The sequence below is a fragment of the Vidua macroura genome, chromosome 6 (genome assembly GCF_024509145.1).
Source record: "Vidua macroura isolate BioBank_ID:100142 chromosome 6, ASM2450914v1, whole genome shotgun sequence".
Lineage (NCBI taxonomy): Eukaryota > Metazoa > Chordata > Aves > Passeriformes > Viduidae > Vidua > Vidua macroura.
The window spans coordinates 33656198-33683908 of NC_071576.1; the positions used below are offsets into that span (position 1 = coordinate 33656198).

At 43.0% G+C, this 27711-nt stretch overlaps 1 protein-coding gene across 5 annotated transcripts in view; it reads right to left on the reverse strand.

Annotated features, from left to right (window-relative positions):
- Window positions 1–6199: 6199 nt before the first annotated feature.
- Window positions 6200–27711, reverse strand: part of ACTN1 (actinin alpha 1) — an 86982-nt gene continuing 65470 nt past the window's right edge. For 2 of the 5 annotated variants that reach the window (XM_053979792.1, XM_053979791.1), the window contains exons 9-21: window positions 23784–23876; window positions 22426–22656; window positions 21728–21875; window positions 20976–21126; window positions 18464–18572; window positions 17839–17979; window positions 15710–15892; window positions 14847–14981; window positions 13840–14019; window positions 12763–12909; window positions 10519–10584; window positions 8898–9056; window positions 6200–7088 (exon numbers count right to left, since the gene is read on the reverse strand). In XM_053979792.1, coding sequence (XP_053835767.1) covers window positions 6930–7088; window positions 8898–9056; window positions 10519–10584; window positions 12763–12909; window positions 13840–14019; window positions 14847–14981; window positions 15710–15892; window positions 17839–17979; window positions 18464–18572; window positions 20976–21126; window positions 21728–21875; window positions 22426–22656; window positions 23784–23876 — 1902 coding nt within the window. In that variant the 3' untranslated portion in view covers window positions 6200–6929. Of the gene's footprint in view, window positions 7089–8897; window positions 9057–10518; window positions 10585–11137; window positions 11219–12762; window positions 12910–13839; window positions 14020–14846; window positions 14982–15709; window positions 15893–17838; window positions 17980–18463; window positions 18573–20975; window positions 21127–21727; window positions 21876–22425; window positions 22657–23783; window positions 23877–27711 lie in introns of all 5 variants that reach the window. The other 3 variants (XM_053979790.1, XM_053979789.1, XM_053979793.1) reach the window with 2 other exon arrangements.

Consider the following 27711-nt stretch of genomic DNA (forward strand, 5'->3'; position numbering starts at 1 on the left):
AGTCTTGGAATGGTATGGATGTAATAGGGATTGGAGTTACTGGCAGTAATGAAGATAAGTCATGCTAGAAGCCAAATTAAAGATTTTTGGTTTTGTCTTGCTTCTCTTTAGCCCCTGGGATGGTGTCAGCAGGGAAGAATGCGGCTGTGCATTTGGAACGCAGCTCCGGCTGCTCCGCTAGTGCCTGAGCCAGGCTGGAGTCCTGCTTTCCCTTTCTTGGCTGTGGACACTCTGCATGGGTGGTAAAAGGCATGAAATATATCAGTAGGAGAATCTGCAGCATTACCTCTTGTGTGTGGGTAGTGTTTCTGGAAGCTATCACGTGCAAAATCAACTTTAATAATAACACTGTGTTTTAGTTCCCTCATTATTTTGCTTGCACAAAAAGATTGGTCTCTCAGAAGCACATCTGAAAGCCCTCTGGGAACCATTACTGTCCTGATTGCACATCTACAAATGTAAACAAACACTTATCTGGAATCAGAATACTTAAAAACCACAATCTGTTTATTGTTGGGGTAAATTAACTGCTTTGTCACTTCCCTGAAGAAGAAATTTTATTTTCTCTGTCCCAGAAAGTGAGATGCTGTGGCTCAGCACCACAGATTAAATATTATGTCCTATTTATTAAGGAATGAAAGTCTTAATTAAAGTGATTGTGATGATGATGATGGTGATGTTTGAATGTGCTTAATAATAAAGGTATAAATTGCTTTCTTAACTCTGCAGATTAAAGTAGTCCTTATTTTTAGGCAAATCTGTACAATGAAAGACACAGGGTCATACAAAAAATCCACAACAGCAATTAAGAATCTAGGGGATGGTCTGAGAAAAATTTTAACTACTTGTAGGATGACTGCAGCACTCAGACTAGAAGGTGGCAGAGCTGGGCCAGTTCATGGCTCCACCATGAACTTTCCTGAGCACCACAGGCAAGCCACCTCTGGCTGGAGACAATAACCACTGCAGCACTTAACAGGTGCCAGCTATCCAGAAAGAATCCAAGCCAAGATGTAAAGCTAGGTCTTGTACAGGACATTTGGGGACCAAAAATGCTAGCAAATGAAAATGCAAATGAGTGAGGTGCTGCTAGGAAGCACTGGTGAGAGGTGTAGGTCTGAATATCCTGCTTCTGTTCAACATAATGCATCTGCCTGCAGCTGGGAAGCCAGAGCCTTCTTCCATCTGGGATTCAAAGGATGGTCTTGTCTCCAAGAAGAGTGCCAACTTGTGTTTGTAACAAGGACTAACTAGGGCTTGTTCTTTTCTTTGGCTGTCAAAAGATATGTTCAGACCAACAGCTGCATTCTGTAAAATAGCTTATCATTTGAAACACTCATTACTCTGGAAGCTCAGGTTTGCTGTCTTCCTCAGATTGAAGATTCAGGCTCCCACCCACCAGAGTGTCCTAACCACAGTGTGAGCCTGTGGTGGTGGAGGAGGGAGGCTCCTCTCACTCAAATTCTGCCACTATGGAGCAGATAGCTGAGGGAGAACAATTGTAAGGAGAGGCCTAGTGGTTGGGGTGCTGAGAGAGGCATGCTAGGGCCTGTTTCCCATCCTAAGGGTTTTTATCCTGTAGCTGTTTAATAGAAAGTACCTAAAAGATACCTCTGTCAGGGACAGAAATGCAGCATTCTTTCTGCAAACCTATTGCTTAAACCATGAGGATATGGGCTCATACTTTCTCTTCTATTGCTTGAGTGCTTGATTATTTCAGAGAGAGACTGAGTGAGGGCTGAGGAGATGCTCCCTGGCCCAGCCTATTAGGTTTCCTGCTGGTTAGGGTGTAGGGTTAGAAGATGTGCATCCTGAGGAGGGATGAAGTGTTGAATTTGCATTACTCTCCTAATGTGAATATATTTTAGGCAACTAGGCTTTTATGGAGCAAAGGGGTGGCAAACCAACCTTGAAACTTGGCAAAGGAAGCAGCCAGACTTGCTGATTTGTACTGCTCTTTTTACACGAGGTGAGATTTGTGGCCCCTGGTGATATGGGCTGTTTGGGCTCTGAAGGGGACTGTCCCATGGGAACAGGTGCCCAATAGTTTCAATCTCCCACTCCAGACATGCTCCAAAGTAGAAACAGAGGTGTGCAGATAAGGTTTAGGTGCAACAGGGAAAAGCCTAGTAAGCAATACCTCCAGACTTGAGCACCAGTTTGGATTGCAACTGTAAATAAAGGCTTCATATTTCTACCTTCTAGTGACATCTAGGCCTTTTCCCCCCATGCCTTCTTTATCTGCACAGTGGGAGTAACACTAGATGTTTGCTGCAGCAGCAGTGAGAGATCCTGCTTTTGCAGACAGGCTGAGGGTCGCGGTCACTGAGGCATCATGATAACTAGAGGGCCTCAGTATTTTGCTTGAATGCTGATTTGGCCACCAGGATGTGAACTACTGACTAATAGAAAGCAGGTGTAAAGAGACTTGGTGAGAAGAGGTAAGACAGTGACAGGAGGCAATGCAGTTTCTGCCAACATATTTTCATGCATGTATGTCCCAGAAGTCAAAGCAGAGAACAAAACTAAGACCCTATTACCTGGCTGTTGCATGGTATTCAATGATGAGAAGAATGTATTTTAGTATCTTATTGGTGAGATCTAGTCTATAGTAGCACCGAGCCCTCAGAATATAGAAGAGATTATTTTTCTCCTTTCATTTTCAGTAGGTTTAAATTGCTGAGATTTAAATCTATCTGAGATAGCCTTAGAGCATGCCTCCCTGTACAAGATGCAATCATCCAACTTCATCCTTTGCAATGGCTGACTTCTCTACTGACTGTAGCACTCAGCACATTTTCTCAGTGTCTGCTGGGGTATGTTCTGATTACCTGTTTGCATCAGGATATGCCCTAGACTTTGTTAATCCATGTTTACTGTGCTAAGACTTTCCCAGCAGCTTAGTGCTAATGCAGCGGGTTTTAAGGGTTTGCACAGTAGCAACTCTTTCAGTAGCCAGAGTCACCTCAAGAGTTTAATTATTTCAAGAGGATTAAGTTTTTTCATAGTCTGTCTTACCTCGGTATCTGTAGTGCAAGTAATGTTGTACAAATAATCTTCAACTGATGTTGTACAAATAATCTTCATGTTGTGGTATGAAAATTGTATTTGTATTCTGTTTTCTTAACAAAGACATTTTAGTTCAAGCTGTTCCTTTTCACAGCCATTACAACCCCCCACCCACTCCTTTATTTCCCTGATAAGACCAGTCAGTCTGATTCGTCTGGATGGAAGCTCCATGGATATATGAGTATTTCTTTGAAACCAAGTTCACTCAAGGTTGCAGACTAGTTTCCTTTCATTGCCTTCTGAGACTCCTGGCTCTGCTCCTGCACTCTGCTCCAAACCAGATGCTGGCAGCACCAAAGACATGCAACGGTCACAAGATTTGAGAGGCTTTGGGAAATGTGGTTGACATTCTGGCAGGGAAGACAAGACCCATGTTGTTTGAGCACTGAAGTGTTTTCTGCCCCTGTACTATCTGTCAGGCTGAGTAAGGCAGGTCATTGAGATCTCAGCAGCCGAAGATATCAACAGTCATGAAAGGACTTTCTTGGTTACTTTCTTCAAAAAGTATTATTTCAATTTCCACACCTGAAATACTGAGTATGGGAGACTGACAGAAATTATTTACCCCTGAATGGAAGGAGTGAGCTTGAAGTGAATTGTCCACTTTTTCAGTTCCTGGCAGACAAAGGGGCAGTCGCTGAGCTGCAAACAGCTGCTTCCAGAGATGAATTTCTTCAAGACTGATTCCAGGCCTTGGCTAAAGAATGGCATGTTAGCTGCAAAACCATGAGCCTAATACCAAAAGCTGCTTTCACATTTCAGCATACTAACTGCCACAGACTGTTAGGCCACACAATTGCACGGTAAATCTTGTGCTGCAAATGAGGAAGGTGAATGTCTTGCAGCAGGTCACGTAAGCTCTAGCCAGTCTGTTGGAGGCTGTGCCACCTGAGAAGAAACATGCCAGTATATTTTAGGCACACCTATTGCAAATATTTTTAACCCTATTCAAGTACTCAGAAGCACAGGCCAGACCCTTCTGTTGCTGTTGACATCTCAGTTTCACCAAAGCAGTGCTGGGGTGCCAACTTCCACAAGGCTGGAGCCACCAATCTGTAATGTCAGCAGGGATGTGACTATGCCCACACATTGCCACCAATCTGTAGTGTCAGCAGGGATGAGCCACCTGCTTTCTGTCATAAAGCTAGGAATACTTACACCTAGCTGGTGTTTTGTGTGAAACCTGGTCACACATTCCAACACTGCCACAGCTCAGAAAAAGATTTTTATGAAGACTTCTGGAATCTCCAAGCACAGACTTGCAGAGTGCTTGTCACCAGATCATTCAACATAATTCGGCTTCATTCTCAGAGTGGTGGTAGACCTGGGCCCAAAGTGATGGCCCAAGGAGCAGCTATGCTCTTTTCTACCCCTTTTTCAAAATAACATGGATCTTTTCTCCAGACAGTGGTCATTTAATAGCCCAACAGATATTCCCATTCTCCTCCACCCCAGTTTTATGGCTTAAATAAATAAATTTTTATTAAAATATCATTGCATCTCCTGGGAGCAGGTACAACCTACAGAGATCAATTTTTTTTAATTCAAAATTTTTGATAGTGCAAATGTCCTTTTTCAGGTGCAGCAAACCGAGGACAGGGCAGCTACTGTGGACAAGGAAAGAGGGTTACCAAAGCAAGGGCAATGGATATTCAGAGACAAACTTCAACATAAATTACCTGTTCAGGCCTCCAGTTATCCTCTCTGCTGTTTTAGCTTTCAAACAGATGAGTACTATCTGATGTACTTTAAAACACAGCAATGGAAATCAGTATACCATACCTTTGAGGAGGACAGTCCCATTTGCAGCAACAACACATAGTGACATAGCTGAAAATCAAGTGGATGAAATGCTGCTGTGGCTCCAAGTCCTACATTACTGACAACTCATATCAACACCTCTAGGCTTCTCAGTATCACGGGTTTCAACACAGGAGGCTTCAGCTCAGTTCCAGCCCTCATTAACAACACAATTATAGCTAAGTTACACAGAGTGTCTCCTTTGAAGGCAAACTGTGGTGAATGCAGCCTGGCCTCATCTATGTATGAAGCTAAATGGCATTAATTTGCACGCCCCCAGTAAATTAGTTATCAGCCTGCAGGAGAATACACATCTTGGTGTATGCTGGAAAGAAGTGTGGTAGCAGACATTAGCATCCCCTCTCCACATCCAGTAGGCAGATACCATCATGTTGGAATACATCACAACATGCTCCTGGTATTTACTGTGTCCTACTGAAGGTCAGGAATAAACCAGAAAGCTGTGCTGAACCCCATCCACCATGTACGTTACATTCCTCAGGTAGGTATGCTGAAACCAACCATGCACAATACCTTCCTCAGGACTCAGCTCTGCCCTGGGGAACAGGGCACAATGTTACCAAGGAGTTCTTGGTGAATCTGCCCACGAATCCACCATTCCTGCAGTTGTTACTTCAAAATAAAATCTGCCTTTGGGACTAGAGACAAAGGTATGTGCTTATGCCTATAAAACACTTACTTGAAACATGTAATTAAGCAGTAATGTTATTTTAATGTTATTGCTCCTAACCCTGTGTTTCCTAAGAAAGCTGTGGGAGGGCAGGAAATGCACCTGTAATATGAGCTGGCTGGCAGGGATTAGCTGCTTCCCTTTGCCGATTTCTGAACACATGCGTGCGTGTGTTACTTTATGACTCAATAAAAGTCCCACAGGAGTTGTCCTGAAGGTTGCTTTCTTTTGGATGTCCAATAGAAAGATGACCCCTGGAGGAATCTACGATGTCAGAAGATGTGCTATCAAAATCAGTCAGATGTTCAATATTGAGCATGGAACAGCAGATTAATTTTTCATGGATGGTTTAAGATACGGTGGTTGTTTGTACAGCTCTAGTAACTAATTCTGTGCTGGTTTTTAAGAAATAACAACAGTGTTGCTTCCAAAGATAGGGGTGTATTGGGGATTTAAAGTGGTCATTAAGCTGTGAAAATTTCAAAATTATCCAGCAAGAATGAAAAGGCTAAGGGGCTGAGAATATAACTTTAAATCTAGTGTAACTTCAATTAAAACAATTAATTTTGGATTTCTCCTTATCATGTGTAACTAAATAGGATTAAACTATTTTACTATACAAATGAATAAAGTCTAGAGTTGTTATCACAAGAAGTTTTTAATATGATTTGTGACAAGCAATATCAAAGTTATCAACTCTCAAGCTTCATGTTCTGAAACCAGACAACTCTCAGCAACAAAAAAAGTTGTGCACTGATAAACATAGGAGGCGTATTGTATTTTTTAATTAAATATGAAAACATGAGCTGTGTACATTATTTTTTCCCTAGAAAACACAGCAATTTCAAAAGTTTATCATAAAATATTTTCATGAAATGAGTGAACCAGCAAACACATGCACTTGTGTGCCTTCCCCCCTCCCAAGAAAAGTGATGAGAGAGACATACGCAAATGTAATAGTTAACAGAACAAGTGGAATTTTGTCATAGTTTGGTTCTTTTTGGAAAGGATGGAATGTAACATTGTGCTTGACTTCCTATGTCACAACAAAAAATATTTGGTGCAATATTTTAACATTTTCTTTTTAAGTTTCAATCTGGTGGAGAAAAATACCTTTTTCTATAATAAAATATGTCTGTTCTTTTTAAAACGTAACTTTTTTGCACAAAATAATTTTGTAAACTGTTATTTCAAGGGCAAGGTAGGCGGTCCCGTGTCAATGTCCTCCCCCCCACTTAAAAATGTGATCTGATCTGAAGCAAAACAGGAAAACACAAAAAAGAGCGGAGCAGAGGTTGCTTTGCAAAGAGAAAATAGGGTGTGTTGGACGGGGGAGAGGGGAGGGAGCGTGTGGTGCGACAGAAAAAAGTTAAAGGTCACTTTCGCCGTAGAGCGCTGTGGAGAAGGACATGTAGTCCAGGGCACCGGGTACAGCATCACGGCCATTGTAGGGTGCCATCCTAGCAATGCAATATTCAGCCTGGTCAGGAGGCAGCTCCCGCCGCAATTCATCCACAGTGATGTAGTTCTGCAATGGGGACAAATGAGAAGGCAATCGTTACTTTCTGGAAACTGACTTTCCTCCTCTGAGGGACAACCATCACCTGTAGCACCAGGGCGGCAGGCAACACTCAGGGCTAGGGTCCCAACAACTAGACCTGTGCTGCACACCCACACAGGGAGCTCTCTGCACTTACACCCTGGGAGGATAAGCACTCCTGTTTGGACAAGCAAATGGTTTCTACAATGAAGATTGGTTTTGCATGAGAGATGCTGGTGCAGCTGAAAAAAGACCTGGAGGTAAGTCAAGCAAGTTGTTAGTGCTATGACTGTGCCTTCCTGTTGACAAAGGAGGTCCTGCTGAAAGTAAATGGGAAGAAGCAGAAATTTAATTTGGATGCTGTCGCTCACCAGCAGGAGGTAACAGCTGCTTGTGCTCCTTGGGAGTTGCCATTCCCTCTCTTCAGAGAAAAGGAAGAGGCCAATCCCCACTAGTTCTTGCTAGTGCACCAATGCAAGCAGCAGACAAGCAAACACTTTGTATTGCTTTCACAGTTCCAGCAACAGTCTTTTCACTGCGGACATTTTTTAATAAGCAAGCAAAACTTATGTAAATTTGGCTTCTGGAGAGTGACTGCACTGAGCTGAGCTAGCTCGGTCTCTCTCCAGGCAGTAGGTAACAGTAGTTGCCTGTTTGCTAATCATAATCACTATGTTGTCTTTACCTAACTGACTCACGGCCATTTGCAGTCTGTCTGAGCAATAGCTCAGGTTTCACACTATCCCTCTCTCTCCTGTGATGTCTTATAATTTCTTTCTCCCTTTCACTTTAATGACTGGGGTATGAGGGACTTTTCTTCAAAATGAAATATTAATTCCTGTTACAGTCACCAGAGAAGTTAAACACTGACAAGTATATGTAACACACTGCACAGAGTAAACAACTTAGTAAGTAATACTGCATCTCAAAGTACCTATTTATTTAGTGGTTAGCTTATCTGAGTAACATGGAATTTTCTGGCCTCAAAAGACAATAGAACTGGCTTTGCTCAGGTATATGTCTCAAGGACAGGGATCATGGGTTTCTAGATTACAATTACAAAAAGATTTTTAGTGAAAAATGGAAACCAGTACTGGATTTAAGGGTAACTCATTACAATCTGAGAAATGGTATCCAACTTCTCATGTGAAATAACTAAAATCATTAGCAAATAAAGAGATATGATAATATTACATGTGCATATTATTTGTTCAGTTACATAAAAGATTAGTGGGCATTGTTATATAAGAAAAATAAGATTACATTTTTTATCAGCTGCTTCCCAGATGATGTAAATTCCAAAAATTAATACTTTTCATATCACCCTGAGTTCTCCTACATTCAACCAATTTCTGTGGTTAAAAGATGTCCCCCCTGCAGATACAGCATATCCTCAATGAAAATCTATTGATTGTGTAACAACTGATAGTGACATGTAAATCTGAGAAAGATAATCTCAAGTTTACAGCTGTCAGTAATGAACAGTTTTCAAGACTAATCAAAAACCATCTGTTGAACTTGTTAATTTTAAAATAACATTGCGACCAAGCTCTTAATTAAATTTGAAGCAAGAGTGGGCTGCAAAGTTCTGACTGACAGCTGAGCAAGACTTTTGAGTGCCTTAGCAGGCTGCTCATTAACCCACACTTTAACCTTGCACTCCTTCAGCACTACAGAATGCTCCTGTAAAAACAACCTCCCATGGCAGAATGCTTCCCTTGACACTTTCTCTCCGAGACAAGAGAAAAAAGAAAGCAAAAGTTAAGCAGATAAGGAAACCAAGGTGTGGAGCCTGACCTTATCTCCAGCCAGGATCTTGAAGGAAGCCATAACCTGGTCAGCAGTATCTGTATCTGCCGTCTCTCGGGACATGAAGTCGATGAAGGCCTGGAAGGTCACTACACCCAAACGGTTCGGGTCAACGATGCTCATGATGCGGGCAAACTCTGCCTCTCCCTGGAGAGCAAGAGAGTCATGTCAGCCTGGGGACTTAGGCAGCAGTGCTACCAAAGTGAGGAGAAACCATTCAGCAACTCATCTCACAGGCTAGAAAACAAAGCCAAATAGAAAACACCTCTGGGTTTGTTTTTTTTTTAATCAGGATGTTCTTTTTTAGTTTGCTGTTGTGTACAAATGCTTCCTACTCATTTGTCCACTGGAATAGAACATTGCCAGCTATGCCTGAGGATAACATCCAGCTCTAGGACAATGTTCCTATTGGGGAACAATACCAACTGACTTCAGAGGAAGACCCAAATTTCTCTGTACATGTGCTAGATGTCTGTAGCAATATTTGAAGATCAACACTCCTCAAATCCTTTTACTTTCATTTACTTAAAAGAAAACTTCTACAGTTTTCTTCAGCTGACAGAAGAGATGTCTCTGGGACATTTTATAGTATTGTACTCATGTTTAATAGGCAAGCTTTGCAAAGAAGGACTTGCATATCTGGAGTGGACATGGGAAATAGTCTCTACAGGGAAGATCCTACAAAGAAGTTTTGCTACAGAAACCAAAACCTTGTAATGTAGTTTTCTTCATTTCTTTCTGCATTTAAACCAAAGGTTCTCATCTCTGGGATTCCCTCCTCCCCAGGTAAGGTGGAGGGAAGAGCAGAGCAGAGTCTTTTCCTGGGAACAGGCTCTCCTAACACATTCAGAACAGTATACATTCAAGAGTAATTAAGATGCCTTATCAAATGTTGTAGTCTTGGCATGCTACACCAAAGAATCTGTATATGTAGTGGGCTGATGAGTAAGATGATTAAACACTATTTTGCCTGATATCAGGAGCAAAGACACCAAAAGTGCAGATGAGTATGCTTGCATTGTGCTCTTCTCCTGCCCTTTGATGAGCAGCAGTCTTTGGTGAAGCTCTTCCTAATAGCTGTCATGCCTCTCAAGGTATGACGTTACTGTTCTGAATATTCAGGTATTCTGGTAAGGAAAAGCTACAGGAGAATGACTGGAACTTGAACTTACATGTACAGGAGAGGAGATGTGAAATGAATGGTAGGAATGAGAGAAGCAGCATTCTGAGTGTATTCAGAAGTGAGGTCACGTATACATCTGAATGATTTCAACTGATATTCAGGGCTGGGGGAGGTTGTGTGTGCTATGCAGAGAGCAGGCATCAATATGAGGAAGCTTACTATTTCTTCCAGTAGTAGCTACACAGTTTGATAAATATAATTTTTATTTCAAACATACATGAATTAGACAATTATTTCAATTTTTGTACCTTTGGCTAGACCTGTGAGACAAGAGTTTTACGTGTACAACTAAGACTAGATTTAACATTGCTGGTAATTCTGGAAAATAAGGCTATATTTACCTTGATTCACTACACATTCTCCCTGTATTTTTGAAGGTGCCTACAGAATCACTTTGAATAGGAGTGACAGAGGGCTCTACATTACCATATTGTAACCCATGGAGATAAGGCAGGCTCGGAAATCTTCACAATCCATCATACCAGTCTTCTTCTACAGAGAATGACGCAAAGATGGAAAAGGCCAAAAGAGAAAAGGGAGACCAGTCCAGGGAGAAATGAACCCATAGGAGATGTTATAAAGAATGAGTTTCAGGGGGGAGAATATAGAAGGAGGATTTACAGGGCAATGAAGAGTAACAGAGGAAAGGTAGTTTGTGAAACCATGAAGAAGCAAAGGTGGTTTTGGACATGGAATAGTTTATACACAAGAAACATATTGGTGATGGAAGAAGAGCAAGAAGATATTAAGCAAGACAGATTGAGGAATGGGCAATGAAAGGAGTTAGTTTTGAGCGACACAGAAGGAAAAAGAACATTTTGAAGATATAAAAGGAATTCTCCCAAGACAAAAAATTAAGGAATTAAAAAGGAATAGATACCAAAGTGCATTTTGAGAGGAAGTAGTATAGAAAAGTGATGTATATACAGTCAAACACAAGAACAACAACAACAGATGGATTAAGACAAACAAGAAAAGAAAGGAAAAAACCTGTTATTTTTTCACAGTTTAATATCTGGCTGTGTTCACCACTAGCTTTCAGTACCTGTGCATCGTTTCCAATATCGTAACCCAAGCTGATGAGACAGGCTTTGAATTCCTCAGGGCCAAGTGTGCCGGAGTGGTCCTGGTTATGCGGTGTGCCAGGCAGCAGGACATGCAGTGCCAGTGCGGTGACGGTGTGGGGCACAAGGAAGGGAGACACAGGGGAGATCAAAGGGAGGTGAAAGGACAACAAACAGGTGCACCATGCAGTGGGTGAGGAGAGAGAAACAGGAAGAATAACATGCAGATAGAAAGACAGGGAAGAAAAATAAAAAGTGCACAACATTAGATATCACAATGACATTTCAGGCTGTGCTAAAAATGCTCTTGGAACAGTTCCTTCTCAGAGAGCTCATCCCATGTTTAGAGCATTTGAATGACAAAAACAGCTGATGCTCAGAAGCCTCAAGATCTCAATCTCCCAAGTGAATTACTTGCATCACTGCTTGTTATCCAGTGTCAGAAGCCCTGTGTTTCACTAGTAACCCAGAGTGCAGGTAAGCAGGCAGAGGCAGTGGGAAGCATTGTCTTAATCTTATAGGCAAAAGTTCCACTAAAGGAGTAGGTGAGGGCAGGTATGTTTGGCAAAACACCCAAGGAAGTTTAGCTGTCAGGGCATCTGAGGAACAGACAAAGAAAACCAGCTGAAGCTCAGGGGAGCAGCGTTATGGCTGTATTTATGAGACCTGCACAGGGGGTGGAGCTTTGACTGGCAAAGCTATTTCAAAGTGCTCAGCTCTGCCAGCAGCACAGATGTACAGTGCAGCACCACACAGCTTGGCAGCTGCTCCTCCCTTTGCTCATTGCTCGCTCCCCAGTGTGTGGACATACCCCTCAAATAATACGCAAGCTACTACAGGAACTAAGAATCCCCATCCATCCTGCAGAATTTTAGCTCAGAACAGCCCCAAAGCATTTAAGAGCCCCTGCCTGCTGCCACCACCTCTGGCCAGATCAAGGAAGCTACAGACAGGATGATGGGGCCAATTTCAAGTGACTTTCTTCAAGAAAACCCAGTTTTTGAAGTCAATGTTAAGCCTTCATAATCAAATAGTTGAAGGCGGGAAAATCCTGTTCTGTCTGCATTAACATTTAGACTATTGTGAAGAAGGGGCAAATGATATGAAGGTCAAAATATAAAATCTACAGGGCTTCATGAGTCCCTTTCCTAAGAAAAGAACCCATGGCTTATTTTTCTTAGCTAGAGAAAGGCTGAAATAGCCAGTCTTCAGCAATTTAAAAGCATTGCCAATCTCTGAGGGCAAGCCATCCTTAGATATAGCAGAGATGGTGTAGAAGAGTGGAGAACAGATGGTCCCAAGAATTCCATAAACCAAATAATTTGCTCTCTGGAGAGGAATGGATAAAAGTCTAATTGCCTAAAAAAGTCTTCAAACCTCTCCATACTCTTGCTTTACTGGGAAATGTTGCAGTTTCCTATGAAGACATACCTCTCCCAGGCTAACAATCACTTGGCAGTCTTCACAGAAATGAGTGATCCACAGGAGTGGCATTTTTAAGACTGAAACATCTTCTGTGATCCCATTTTATCACAGTGACTGCTTGTTTTTTATTGCACTGTGCAGTCCACATGGAAGCTTGTAGCTGCAGTCAGCACTGACTTACCCTGTCAAAGTGGTTGAAAGAAGCCCGGAATTCATTCATCTGTTCCTGGCTGATTCCTTTGGCATCACGGGTCAGGATCTGGTTTTCCACTTCGTTGATGGTTCTAGCAATTGTTGTTAGTAACTGCTCCCAGCCCACGCGGATATGCTAGTAAAAGAGGTCAGGACAATATCGAAATTAAGAAGTCGCTCTTCTGCTTCTGAGGCCAGTGGATCAGCTGGATCAGTGCTACTTATTGCAAATTAAATGATCCAATGTGGAAGGCAGTCCCTGGTGTCCATTTTCTCAGAAAAGATTCCTTCTAATCTGCAGGTGTTTAAAATCTGAATTTTGACTGAAAAAACCCCATGCTGAAGAGGCCAATTTCTGATCTTTCTTTCTCTTTCTTAAGAAAAACTTGGTCCTATTGCAAAATTCCTTTGCCTGATCAAAGCAACATATTGGAGGCCTTTAACACAAATGAGAGGCAAGCCCAGTGCTTCTAGGGCTTAGTTAAGCAGAAGACTCTTCTTAACCAAGAAACTGAATAAAACACAATGCTTGAAAGACACTGGTGCTCCTCTGCTTCTGCTGTTGTTTAACAGAAATGGCCAGAAACCAAAAAAAACCAAGTTTCAAAGCCTGCCTGTGTTCAGCTGGACTAATGCTGAACTCAGATTGCTCCCAAGAAACCTCACATTATCAACAGGAAGCCAGTCTCTGACTTTAAAAAAAACTTCTGCTGAACTTTTTTTTTTTCTGCCACGTAGTGGCAGCTCAAAATCATCAGCACTTCCCTTTCTAATCCCGGCTAACACAATCAGGTGGCAGGAGAAACGAGACTCGTCATTTTTTCAAGCAACACTGTGGGATCTCATTCAGGTTGTTTCTGTTCTCTATATTTGGAAGTACACTGGAATGGTTGGCATGAAGTATAGTAAGGCAAAAATGAAATTCTGTGACGTGTCACTGCACGCTTGGCCATATTATCAAGCTCTCCATTTTTCTGAGAACTACAACACGTTGCCAGAGCTATATGTGGCTGATGCTAACTGGCCACAGCAGATGAGGCTGTTTAGTTGCTGCCAAAACATTTACCTCCATGGTGTAGTTGGTGTGCTTGTTGTCAAAGATAAGGGCTTCCTGGATCAGCTGGTGGTCTCCTTCCAGCTGGTCAATCTTTGGTTTGTAATTCACAATGCTTTTCTCATACTGCCGCAAGTGGTTGAGCTGGTCCTCCAGGGTCCCGTGCATCTCTATTGAAATGCGGCCAATCTCCTGCATTAACAAAGCCAAAGGAGTTAAGACTCCACGGAAAGGACAAGACCTAACATGCCTGACATTTATTGCAGCAATTTCCCTCTCACAAAGCACGATGATTCAAAAAAAAAAAAATCTCATGGGGCAGTTACTTCACAGGAGCTGAGACAATGTCAGCAAAAAATTTAGCACAGCACTGAACACTTTTCAAGAGAGGTGAATCACATAAGATGTGTCTAATACAAGGATACAAAAGAAAAGGAAACTGCAGTCCATAAGCCAGTAATCTACCAAGCCAGATCTTTCTCTGGTGTATTGTCTTTCACTAAGTTACTTCTTCATAGAGACATTTCTTTAATTGCTCTCTTCTTTTCAGCTCCTGCCATAGTAATAGCTTCGTATTTTTATAATTTATCAACTCCAATGACTTTAACTCAAATATTACCTAAAGAGTGATCTCCCTTAAAAATGTCTCCTTTGCAGATGTTTGGCGTATTAATTGGATTTATTTAGTTACATGCATCAAGACCATTGCTGTACAAGCAATTACACAAACTGTCTCTGATCTAGGATTTTGAATTTGTTGCATATAAACACAAATCTTAAAATACCAGTGTTCCCCATCTTAAGTAATGCTTTTTTTCTGGTACTAGAGCTAGAGGAAGAAAAGTACAAGCACCTCAGTAACCAATACCAATCTTTGGATTCTTGATATTTTCTATGATGTTTCTCTTGCTGCAACTTGAAGAAAAAATGGCTGTGACAGTGGGCAAGAGAGATCGCGAATAAGAATATCAGTGAAGACCACAGGGGAAAACAGTGTTTCAAAATTTGCAAAGCACTACCTCCATCTTGGTCTGGATCCAGGGTCCAATGACATTGGCCTGTGCACCAAACTGTTTACGAAGTCGTTCATTTTGCTGCTGGCGAGCGTGTTCTTCCATCAGGGCTTGATCCCTTCTGGGAACCAGCTGCCGCACCTACAACAAAGAGTAACAGTGTGCAGCTTAGACACACAAAGGCACATGTACAGGAAATGCAGAAGTTGCCACAAGGGAGGGAGGAGTGGGTGTTTGCAGTGAATACGAGCTGTCATATGGTTTTAGTCACAGTGGGCAAGCTCACAGAAGGTGAATCCTATCTGCTGTAGGATACACACAAACTCATGTCAAGCCATGGAAGACTAGAAGCAGCTTCCATTCATTGTTTGGGTTTTTGGTGGCTCATGATAACTGAGTTGCAGGATTCTGTTCCGATCTCACATGGGTGATTTTGTTTGGTAGTAAGAACCATAAGCACAACGGGTACAGACAGTAGCTGCTCTTTTAGGATTACAGCAGGGAAAGGCTACTTGGTGCAGAGATAGAACATCGGAAGGGCTGAATGGTGACAAAGGATACTGATTCACATGCTGTACTTACCTGCAGCAACTGAAGACTAAAAACCTCAAAGCTTTCAAATCTAGCAACTTTAATTTAAAATTAGCATGTAAAAGGGGGTCTGATGTGCCTTAGGCAATTATATCAAAGATCGCTTCCACTCTCCAAGTACAGGACAACTGAGCCAAAACCAAATGACAAAACCCCACTAAACTCAGCAGTAAGCATGAGAGGGTAACTGCAGAGTAAATTATCCGTTTCCTGGGCCCGCAGTGGTTGAGCAGTGACATTGTCCCCCACTATCCTGCAAGGCTGGAGAAAGAACTCACATGTTCCCATTTGCCATTGATCTCATGTGGGGTGATTGTAGTGTAAGGATTTGTTCCTGCCATGTTGACATGGTATGTCTGGACAATCTTTGAGACTTCATTGTGGATTCCCAAGATGGCTTGTCGCTCCTTATCCGCATCTGGCAACGTGGCTTTGAACTGCTCGTGAGCTGTGGATAATCCCTGCAGAAGGAAGGCAGCAGCAAAGGGAGGGTAAGAACATTATTTATGAAATAGCCTCTTCAGCAAATATATTCCTGAAGTGACTGTAAAAGCTAACATTCCCAGGACACAATGCAGGCTACCTTAATACACTTTTCAGGTTCTCTCAATATCACTAAATGGGATGTTTTAAGTAGATAAATGATGTGAAGTCTTGTTTTCCCTCTCTGTCCCATGTTGACCAGTGACAGAGATCACATACCAAAAAAAGGAATAATAATGGCTCATAATTTAGGGGGAACTATTTCTCCAACATTGCTCAGTGACTGCTTGTTAGCCTCTTTGGGGACAAAGATCTGACTACTAGAATTACTATTAAAGTCTCACTAGTTTAAATGCGCTATATGCTCTTCTCCCACTAGGTATGCACTATTTCTACACCCAAAGTAACTCCAGGTGAGTACTGAGGGTCAGATTCAGTTTGATCAGAGTCAGTTAGAACCAGGTGAAGGTCTTCCAGCCAACTGCAAACTTGCACAGGCATCACATGCTCCTGCTGCTGGAAAACAGCTCCTTCTCCCTGACCACAACAGGCCCTTCCTGCTCCCTGTCTCGCTGTGATGCCCTGGCCTTGCTCCAAGGACTGATGGTTGGGGCGTGCTTGCTGGTACTCTGTAGCCAGCTGACAAGCCAGCTGACAAGCCAGCTGGTCCTGGCTCATCTCCCACTGCTTCTATAGGCCTTTAAGATACTTCATCCCAGAAACCTAGAAGATCAACTCTAGGGAAAGAGGCAGGAAAATGCATGGGAAACAGAGGTGTGTGCAGGGATAAACAAGGGAACAGTGTGGACAGAAGAAGGAATGAAAGTAAACCACATGATTGACTGCTCTCTCTCACAACACGCACTGTTAACTATTTTCTGTAAAATCCGTCCTTACATGGTGACTCATTGCTTTGCAGCTGCTGTAGTGGTCACAGAGATGTAATAATACAAGTCTGGGGGCTGGGAAAGACATTGCAAACAGTCACAAGGAGACAAGGGAAATGGTTAAGTGCTGTTTAGATTATTTTGCATTAAGAAAGACTTAATGAACTCCTTTGTTCAGGAGGGAAGGATGGAAGAAACAAGTAGCAGCTCAGTAACTGTCAGTACTGCATGGAAGTCCTGGCTGTTGTGTTCTCTGTAGGTCTCCCATTTGCTGCCTCACTGATGGTGACACTCCTGTCAGCCATTCTGGCAAAGACCTGACTTGGATTCTTTTCACAAGCCCATTGAGCAGGTGAAATACAAGTCCCCACTGCAATCCAGGAAAGAGTAATTCCTGCTGTCTAAGGTCTGCAAATGACCTTAGATACCTCAAGTTGCTTTCCTAACACCCTTTCAGAAGGGGAAAAACTGAGATACTGTGTTTGTCGCCTTAGAGAAGGCAAGACAACTTTGATTTCAAATGGTAATTCAGCACCGAAGTGGACAATTCTGTTTTTTTCTTGTGCTTAGCATCAAAAACCAACTAGTAGCTCAACTGTCCTTGTGGCACATCCTATCACATAGGACCAAATGACCTGGACACAACATTCCATGTGAGAACTGACCTGCAGACCCTGTAAGCAGCACTAAGCTTTGCTCATGTGGGTTAAGAAAAATTCCACAAGACCCTAAAAGGTTCTCTCATTTTTCAGGTTTCCATTAATATGGCTCTGGAGTTACTCTGAAAAATCTGTTTCAGTTTTTGTGTTCAGCTAGGATGATGTATGTATGTATGCTTTATACCTATTCAGATCCAGGTTTTTGGAGAAAATAAGGAAAAACATACTCATTTTTGTTTCTCTTGATAAGGCTCACTCAATAGAGCAGAAGCACCAAAATATAACCTATAAATTCATACCACTCTGAATTCATACAACTCAGGAGACCCCAAACCTCTCACTGTCCCCACCTAACTGGTGCAAATGACTGCTCTGTACCTGGATCTCCTCAATGGTATGAACGATGAATGTGTCCTGCAGATCTTCCATGGCCCCTTCCATCCAGTTATTGAAAGGGGCAGCTCGTTTGGCATACTCCAGGTACAACTGGTCAATTGTTTCCAGTAGTTTCTCTGTCCTCTGTGCATGCACAAAAAGAAATAAAAGAAAGAAAATCAGGAGAGATGGCTGGAGAAGAATAACCACATAGATACATGGGTTGTCTGAGCTGCTCCTTCCTTTCAGACCTCCTTGATGCTCCCAGGATGGCACATCAGTAAAAATCTCTCTGCTGTTAAGAGATTACACACTGGACAGATTTTTTCCCTCTAAGGGAAATAAAATAAATCCAAGGTCCTTTGAAATAAAACAAAACAAAGCAAAAATTCAGGCAGAATGAGATTACAAAACACACTAAAAAGTAAAAATAAATCAATAGCCTGAGCAAACAAATGGCACCATAAGTGAGCTGAAGAAAAGCAGCCTAAGTATACTGAAATGTAGCTCATGTTTACAATTTTGGATGTTCTAGGAGTTCATAAGTGAGCTGATATTGCTTGTGCCCGCTGCAGCTTGGCCCCCACAAACACACTACCCAGAAGGTCCAGCTCGTGACGTGTCTCACCTCCAAGGCTTCTCTGCGTTTCTGGGTTAGGGCACCCAGATTATCCCACTGATCACAGATCTTCTGGCACCTGGCATTGACACTGGGAGAGTCGTAATAGTCCAGCTCACTATAAAGGGTGGGAAAAAAAATGACAAGAAGTCAAATAATGTCCCTGTACAGATATAAGAGAAACCTATTAGAAATCTTTATCAGTCTTGAAGACAGATTCAGACAAAGAGATCATGGTCACTGCAAATAAAGCAGGTCAGGATGACTTGTTTAGCAAGTTTAGGAGACACTATATGTTATGCTGAACCAAGCAGCACAGAACAGGACTACCCAAGGCCTCAACAAATACTGGGGCTGGCCACCTGATGGGAATAACTTGCCAAAGGGGGAAGGGAGTATAGACTTTTGCTCAAACTGGAAATAAGCAGATTATGATGAGACCAATCTGCTCCCGTATTCTGCTTAAGAACATTATGCAGTCTAACAAACTGTGTCTTATACATCAGAATGGAAACAGAAGATTTTATTAGGAACACTAAGAAACTGATTAAGATTGTCCTAAGAATTGCATAGTATAGGTGGCAAGGAATAGCTATATTACATAACCCAGTAAATTTATTTAGGACAATCCCAGAATAACTGTGTAGGTTTCTCTCCTATATGCCTGACAAGAAGTGCTTTGCTGACATGTCTATAAGGCTGACACTCAAGGAACACAGGCTGGTAAAAGTATGACTGGGGAAAGGAGAACAAAGAGGCACACTAAAGCTTGCAGCCTTGCATGCTTCATGCTCATGTGGGCAAAGAGGGAGAAATCTGCAGAGGGAGACCAGCCAATCTGGGAAGTGTCAGCCTTGAAAGAAAACCTCAGAATAAATCACTGGGAATAAATCACTGAGTGACCCTGAGCCATCTGATGAGCAATTCTTTAAACAGTAATGCAGGTTACACTCTTGCCCCCCTCAGCCTTGTTCCTTCATGCTATTGTTTTGCCCTCCTGGGGTGTGTGGCAACAGCTGTTGGTGGAGTCCTCCAGTAAACTAGCCAGGTAACTGATGGGGGCTAAAAATAACTTCTTTGCTAGGTTTTTAATCCAGATCAGTTGCTTGATCTACTTTGCTGCAGAGCCAGCACTGCAGATGAAAGAACTCCTCCTGAAAGCCTAACCTGTAACACACCTGTGCTGGACCATTGCAGCTAAGGAGGGGAATGTGCCATGTCCACAAACATTCCTGCCATGGGTAGCTACAATGGCTTCCTCCCACCCTCTGCATCTCTTGGTAAGTGTGTCTCTTGGGGAGAGAAGACCTCTGCCATGGTTTTTCAGGGCATGGTCTCTTTGCTGAATTGGAAGATGGCTTTAATAATAATAGCAGAGCCGGCTGTTCTCACACTTTAGAAAAAATAACCTCTCCCACAGCTTAGGCCTCAGTCTTCCCTGTTGCAGTTAGAGCTGCAGCTGCTTTGGCTGACATGTAGTGTGTGCTTTGGAAGTGGCAAGTCAGGTAATGCTTGCTGACTAGACAGACCCAGTTTTAATCTTACTGACATGGAGGATTGCCTTGAATCCTCCTCCTGTTCCAAGGTCAATCCTCCAGTGGAAAAGAGAGCAATTCTGTAAATCTCTGTTGTTAAAGAAGATAATGATCTTGATCCAATAATCCTAATTTTTTAGAGAAAAACAGCTCTTCAGCCCAAGAGGACTGATCTTGGCCCAGACATTAACTTCGGATAGGCCAGTGTGATATAGAAATATTTTAAAAATAGGAAACAGAGTCAAACCCAAGTAGTTCAGACTGGTTTTTGCCAAGAAACATGCAGGGTTTCAAAACCTCTCTGTGATGCAGCTGCTAGCTCTTTGCCTGCCTGCTATCTCTAGCAATCCTGATGAGCCCCCCATTTCTCCTGGTAACTTCCTTCCACTCCATGAAAAGGAGTGGAGGTGAAGGTTTCCAAGCTGGAGGGAAGCAAGGAAAGAGCTGATCTGCTGCGAGGATGTCCTGCAGCAAGTGCTGAACAGAGTGCACACAGGGCAGGTACTCCTGGGGGAAAGAACGCTGGGCTCAAGCAGCTTTCTCCTTGCTGGAATAAGGAGGACTTTTATTTGTTTTGGTTTGTTTTTTTTGTTAAAGAGAGCAAACCGAGACCCTCCTATCCTCTCCTCTTTCCTTCCGTTCCTGGAAAAGTATGACAGTATTACAGGTCTGAAATACAGCATGTGCCAACAGCAGGTCAGACTCTTCAGGAAAGGGTTCATGGCAGCATAATGAACTGGAAGAGGATGGAAACTTGGCTTAGGTGTATAATTCTGCCTCCTCCTCAACAGCACCCACGGCTCATGCATTTTCTGGCCTACTGTTCTGGTGTGTCCGGATACTGGATAGCAGTATCCTAGATACTATTTGGAAACACTGGGAATTCCCAGCATTTTTGTATGGGGATGGATTTTTTTCTCTCCAGAGGGCAAAGCTGACTAAGCCTCCCTGGCCCCAAGGATGGGATGCGTGCTGGGGTGCCGTACTTGAGCTCTTGTGCAATAGCAGCAATCTGTTCCACGCGGTCCTGGTGTGCTGCCAGGTCACTCTCAAAGGCCTCGTGTTTCTTCAGCAGGGCCTTTATCTCCGAGAGGGTGGCAGTTTCGTAATCCTTCTGCTGCAGCATTGCTTCCTTTCCTGGGGAGGGAGCCAAAGGACAGAAGAATGAAGGACAGGACCCAGGGTGGCCAAAGCCAGCTCCCGGTGCCCAGGCACCCTCGAGGGTCCTCAAAAGAGCATCGGCCTCACTCCAGCTGCCCTGCCCGAGGCTCGTCCCTGTGCCTGCTGGCCTAGAGAAGCACAATGCTCACTTTAAAACCACGAAGTGTGAGTTTGCCATTAACAACACAGAAGGGCACATAATGTAGCTTAAGCCAGCACTGTCACAGTTTACGCTGGACTCGTCTCAGTATGTGCAAAATGGGTTATGCTGATCCTGTAAAAGCCCATGGTAGCATTTACTGTACAGCAACTTTTCCTCTGCTCTGTGGCTGCTCTCTTCTACCCAAAGTTCTCACTTTGCCACAGTTAGGAAATGCCAATGTTGACTGCATGATGCAGAAGAGAGATCAAGCTGGTTTCCATACACAGCTTTCTTACAAAATAAGAAATAAATCTAGCCTTCTCAAGAGCAAACTCTCATGGAAGGACCCATGCACAATCCATCTCCTCCTCCCTACATAACAGTCAGCACTGTGTCACTGTGTCAGGCAATAGGAAGCATGTAGGTTGGCATTACCATCTGTCCAGGACTCATGAATGGATGCCTTCTGCCGAAACTTCTCTGCCAGGTGATCGAGCCTCTCTAGCCTCCGGATCTCATTCAATAACCACTCCTCGTAGCCCTTCTCAGCCTGCTCTAGGCCACCCCAGGCATTGTTTATATCCTAGAGACAGAAACATGGGAAGGAAAGGCACGTTAGAAGTTGGAGGGAAGATGTTCAGCAGCATTAGTCTCAGTGAACTACATGGCTCCCACTGATTGGAGGGAGTGAGCATGTGCTTTTCATCTCACAGGGCTCTGCAGACAAGTCAGGGAGACATAGTGGCAGACTTAAGGCAAGCAGGACTAGAAATACAGGATATAACCATCTGCAGAAAAGAGCCTCTCTAAACACTTCTGGAGTTTTAAAGTTCCCCGTCATCAAACTTTAATGAAACTCAACCATTTCTGAATCAGAAAGAACGAAAGCCACCGAGACATCTCCTCATAAAGACCTGCAATTTGTGAAGAGTCTCAGAGTCTGATTTAGACACAGGGAAGCAACGATCACTTGATCCTCTCCTATCATGGCCTCCCTGATCTGTATTTTTCAGGGGTCCTCTCACAGAGTATGTCACTATGAAGGTGGGCAGTCCCTGCCCACCCATGGGCAGAAAGGACCTCTTGTTTTTTAGGCATGTTTGGGGTATATAGAAGCAGTCACCCCCACTCACCGAGACCATTTTCCCTTCGGAGGGCATGAAGGCAGGCCTATTGCTGAGCCGCAGCTTGGTCTGCAAGGTGTTGAAATTGATCTCAAGTTGGCACTTCTCCTGGACCTTGGGGGGCTTGTGCAGGCGGCGGTAGTCCCGGAAGTCCTCCAGCTTCTGCTGCATGGCTTGCATGGTGTTCTCTGGGGCCCGGTTCTCCAGCCAGGGGATGGTGCGACGAATCCACTCCAGCAGCTGGGAGGAGCAACGACAAGAAGCCTTGAACTGAAAACTGTGCTGAAACTGCAGGTGTTGCTCTGATTTCATAAGGGACCATTTACTTTTATGTTTGCTGTCAGAAAGATTCTGCTACCAGCAGGGCTCATAAAGGAAAGTTAGCCAGCTTTTTTTGGAAGTACTTTTTTTTAATGAGCAGCACATTCCCTACCACAATAAGTAGGTATTGTTTGTTGAAGCAGTGCCAATCCAACATACTTAAGGCACAGCTTTTGCACAAGCAGGACCAAAACTATATCCTCAGATTATGTTAAAGCCTTAAGAATTTTGCTGGACTGTTGCATAACTAAAGGATGCTGTAAGTCATCTTCAGAAGAATCTGACAGGAGAAATCAAGTTCTTGCCTTCAGTTCAGCCTTACACTTTTCCCACTCTAGCTTCCTCAAAGTCACTGTTGCTCTTTGAATATACCTCCATAACAAACCTATCTGGAGAGCTGGCAAAATGCTAATGCAATAGGCAGTCTACAGGGTGAGTGGAGTAGTGACCTATGCTTTTCAGATCAGGCTGAAACCAGGCTTATGGGTTATGTTTGCCCTTCTATTGTCCATCTTTTCCCTACTTATCTACCACAAACACACTCCAGACCACATTTGGTCTCTTGTAGGTTCCCTGTTGTCATTCTGACAGCCTTCTCAGTTAACAGATGCAGCCTCCACCTTGTATCTGACACAGATTCTTTCCATTAGCAGCAAATGTGTGTTTCTTTCCTCAAATATCTCTAACCTATATTCTCTGATCCAACTCCTGACTTCTACAGTATATTAACATACAAGCTATATGGAAGATGTAATGAACTTGTATAGTCCTGACGAATGCAAGTTAAACCAACTTGATTTTTCCTTCAATTTTAGCATTTCTGGGTTGGCTCTTAATAAACTGAGAAATTCAAAGCTTCTCTGTGGAAGCTTTCTGTTTTAAAGTATGTTGCTCTTGTCTTTAAGGTAACTTCAGTCTTTAATTTGAAGAGGGAAAACTAATTTTCCAGGGAAAACAGCAGTGGTTCAATAGCACTTTCCAAGATTACTTATCAGCATTAAATGCAATTCTTTTTTGCATACCACCACTCAGAAACCAACACCTACATCACTGGCCAGTTTTTCGTAGTCTTCCATGAGCTGTTCATTTTCTTGGTTGACTGCCAGCACCTTGCAGATCCGATTTGCTGCTGTCTCCGCCTGACAAAGAGAAGAAAAATGGAAGAAGGGAAATAAGTGGAAAAAAGAACCCAAACCAAAACTTTCAGCTTAGCTTCCTGCTACATACCTGCAGGTAAAATCTCCTACCCTTAGCTCTAGCAACCTGTCTGCACTTTGAGACATCTGTCCTGACCTCTCTGCTTTCCATCTGGCCTTCTGTAATGATTTGGTTTTTCCCTTCTTCAGAGATTCTCAGCTGTACTGATTCTGCCCTATGTGTTGTGGGACAACCAATGTTTCTATGCTTTTTCTGGAGCTGCTTCTATAAGAGGGCCTTGTTGTTTGATTCCTACCAGAGGGAGCCTGGCTACCTCTTCACAAAGACAGGGAATTTCTGCTGCCACCTCCACTCCCCACACCAGCATTCTGAGCTGGAACAGCAATAACAGAGTGATGTCAAGCTGATGAGACTGTCTCCATACTTTTATCCCAGAAAAGAAATACCCAAAACAGAGTTAAGCCACAGACTGGACTTATGGGAAAACTCCTAATTTTGTTTGGAAGATAAAACGGTAGATATTCCTTTTCATCTTAATTTCTGCCCAGCAGAACTGTATTCCATTTTTTTCTGGCACTGATTACAGGGCCACCTCCTTGGTGGAGCATACACCTACCATGTATTCAGAGTCTTATGATCCAGCTAAGGATTTCTTTTCCCCCCATTTTTCTAGGTGATCTTTCTGCTTACTCTTCCAAAACAAGTCTCACAAAAAAAAAAAAAAAAATTCCTACTGTTACTATTTAGGTTTGGAGTTTTTTTCTTTCTTTCTCTCCATTGTGAGACCAAAACCTGGTTCTCTGCAGGGAGCTCAATGTGTCAGAACATGAATTTGGAAAGTAAGGATCAGAAAAATCCCAGCTATGAACTCAGAAGCAGTGTTTGGCATGGGGGACATACAAGCAGGCCGATCCTTGCACAGAATGTATCTGTGGGTTATCAGCTCCCTCTATCATTACTATGGTGTGTGCCATACCACAAAGCCCGAGGACATGTCCCTGTGATGCATCAGGGGATTCCTCAGACCCCTCTTACCACAGTGCAGCTGTGACCCTGGTGCCTGGGAAAGGTGCTACAGGTACCCAGAGGCCCCCTCGGGAGAACTACTCCTTACAGAGGCTGAGTGCAAATAAGGAGGAGAGGCCAACACTAAAACAAATCAACTGTGAACGCTGTGTCCTGCCTCAAAACTACATTTAGAATTTATGCCAAATTAAGTTTTGCTGAGTTTATAGCTGGTAAGTTTCAACCTTTTCCTACTTTTAAAATACCTTTTATAATCTGTTTATTCAATCTTCAAGGACATTTGAGAAAAAAACCTCTAATTTTTGCAGCTGATATGAAGCAGCCAGAATAGCAATAAAGTCATAGGCTGTACAGTGATATATGGATTGCTAAGGTCCCAGGGGACAGAGCAATCTTATTCATTTGTAGAATGAAATGAAGCTGTTAAAACATCTATTCAGTCATCTGCCCCTTCACTAAAGTTGACCAGCTGTGAGATACATAGATTATCAGCTAATTTAAAACACATCAGGGAGACCTGTACAGGGAAAGGAGCAGTTTCATTTGGAAAGAAACCTGCAAAAAGTGCAAACAATGGTTACATTTAAGAAAGCTTGTACTTTGACCTATTTTTAACTAAAGTTTGTACTCTAATGGAGTGTTTTTGGATATTAAGAGAAAACTATAGACATGGGACCAAATAGTATGTCAAAAAGACATTGCTAGAGTCCTACCATGATATGCCTAGTGACTGCAGCGAACTGGCAGTACTTAATGTTTATCTCAATCACCCCAGGAGAGGTGTTCATTTAACTTTCTTATTTTTACACCCCATGAGCTCACTGCAGCAGCAGCCAGCTGTGCAGGCAGGATCCCCTTCCACTGAGGCATATTTACATGTATCTGATGATAGACTTTCTCCAGCTGCTCAAGTTTAAATATGTGTGTGTATATATGGGTGTTGAACAACTGTCCAAACAAAAAGACCCTAAGAATGTCAGCAGTTACGACATTATTTGTATTATCCTAATGGCAGGAGTGTAGAGGCTTTCTTTCCCTCACTAGTATTTGCCTCCCAATGGTTCTTGCCTTGGAAGTGCTACTGCTCTAGGCAATAGTGTGCAGCTGCTGCAGCCACAGGAAAGGCTCAGTGGCCACAATCACCATTAATGTCATGAGCAACACGTTACACTGTGCTCTGAGCAAGGTAGGACAAAAGGATACCAGAGCTTTCAGGCAACCTTCACAAATACCCTCCACACTACTGCTCATTGCTGATCCATGGTGATGGCAACCTCAAAACTAAAGTGAAACACTTTTAGGTAAAAGAGGAGTGGCACACCAAGGTGTTTACATGAGGCCAAGGCAGCTCCCCCTACACCTTAATTAGTTCAGTGGAAAAAACTATTTTGGCTTCCCCACACTGCTAAAGGGAATGACGCATTTAGGATGTTCACGCTAACTCCAAAAAAGCCAAGATGCTCACAAGGCACAGGGCTTCACTGAGAAGATGCAGAATCCTGGGCTCTGGAAGCTGCACACCTGTATTCTCAGAGAACCTGTGTGAGCTCATCAGCTTCAGTGCAGCATCGTGCTGACACATTGTACTGCTTGCACTCAGAGTCTTGGGGAGGGCAAGCCCAGGACATTCTGCTTGATACCACACTGCTGTGTCTATGCACATGCTGTCTGGTGGAATCAAAATGAAAAACTGAATGGCACCAATTTATCTGCCTTTTGTCTTTTCTATACTTCTCAACCATAACTTGAAATGCTTAGGATAGGAGTAGAGTTTGCTGTCTCTCTAGTTCAAAGATCCAAGTCTTTCTGCTGAGGAGGACCATGAAGGAAGGCATTCCTACAGTGCACTATGCAGGGATGCCTGCCTGTTGCTGTCCTCTAGCCTCAGGGGAAGATGCCTGGCTGCTGCTGTCCTCTGGCCTCAGAGGATCACTCCAAAATACTATACATCAAACACAATCTCTTAATAAAACAGTAAAACATTAGTTAGAAATCGCCACAAGTTTACAAAATATTAAGCCAACCAGTAGTTGCATGCATTTAGTTTGAAAGTCAGAAGCAGTTAGAAAACAAGCAAACCAACCAAAGCAAGTATATCTACAAATATATATATTAAAAAAAATGGCATAGAGAAAAAGCAGCCATCTACATACACATGTCAGCCTGGGGACCCTGTACCTTCAAAGGCTCAGGATAAGAGAATGAAAGAAGCAGAAAGCGGCTCATGGGACTCTCCCTTCAGGCCTGGTGCCAGTAATGAAAAATCTGGATGAAAAATTGAGCGATATCACAGTAAGTCACCTAACCCTGCATGAGGTGGCAACACAGTAACATCTGGGCAGGGGCTTGTACTCAGCAATCACTTTGCATTTGCCTGCAGTTTGAATCTGTGTCACTTAGCAGCTGGCTAATTTATGACTAGGGCAGCTCCAAAAAGGAGCTGTGCCCTTCCTGCCAGGGCACAGTTGAGTTGCTGGCCCATGAGGACTGCTAAAAAATTAATAATGTATTAAATCTTCCCTGTAAGCCAGCTGGACTACATGGGACTGAAACTTTTAATACTGAGAAACTTCATCTGTAGTTTTCGGCCCAGCTACTTGGTTCAGGTCCTGAGGCAAGCAGAAGACTGTTTTCAGTTATCCCAGCAGTCTGAGCATCCACCTAAATTGCTGATCAGAGCATGGAACCTGCTGAGCAGATTTCCAAATCATGGGAATGGGTGCAGAGAGAAAAGGAAGAGATTGGTGAGTGGCATGGCTGTTTCTGCAGCAGGCTACAACCCTCCTCATA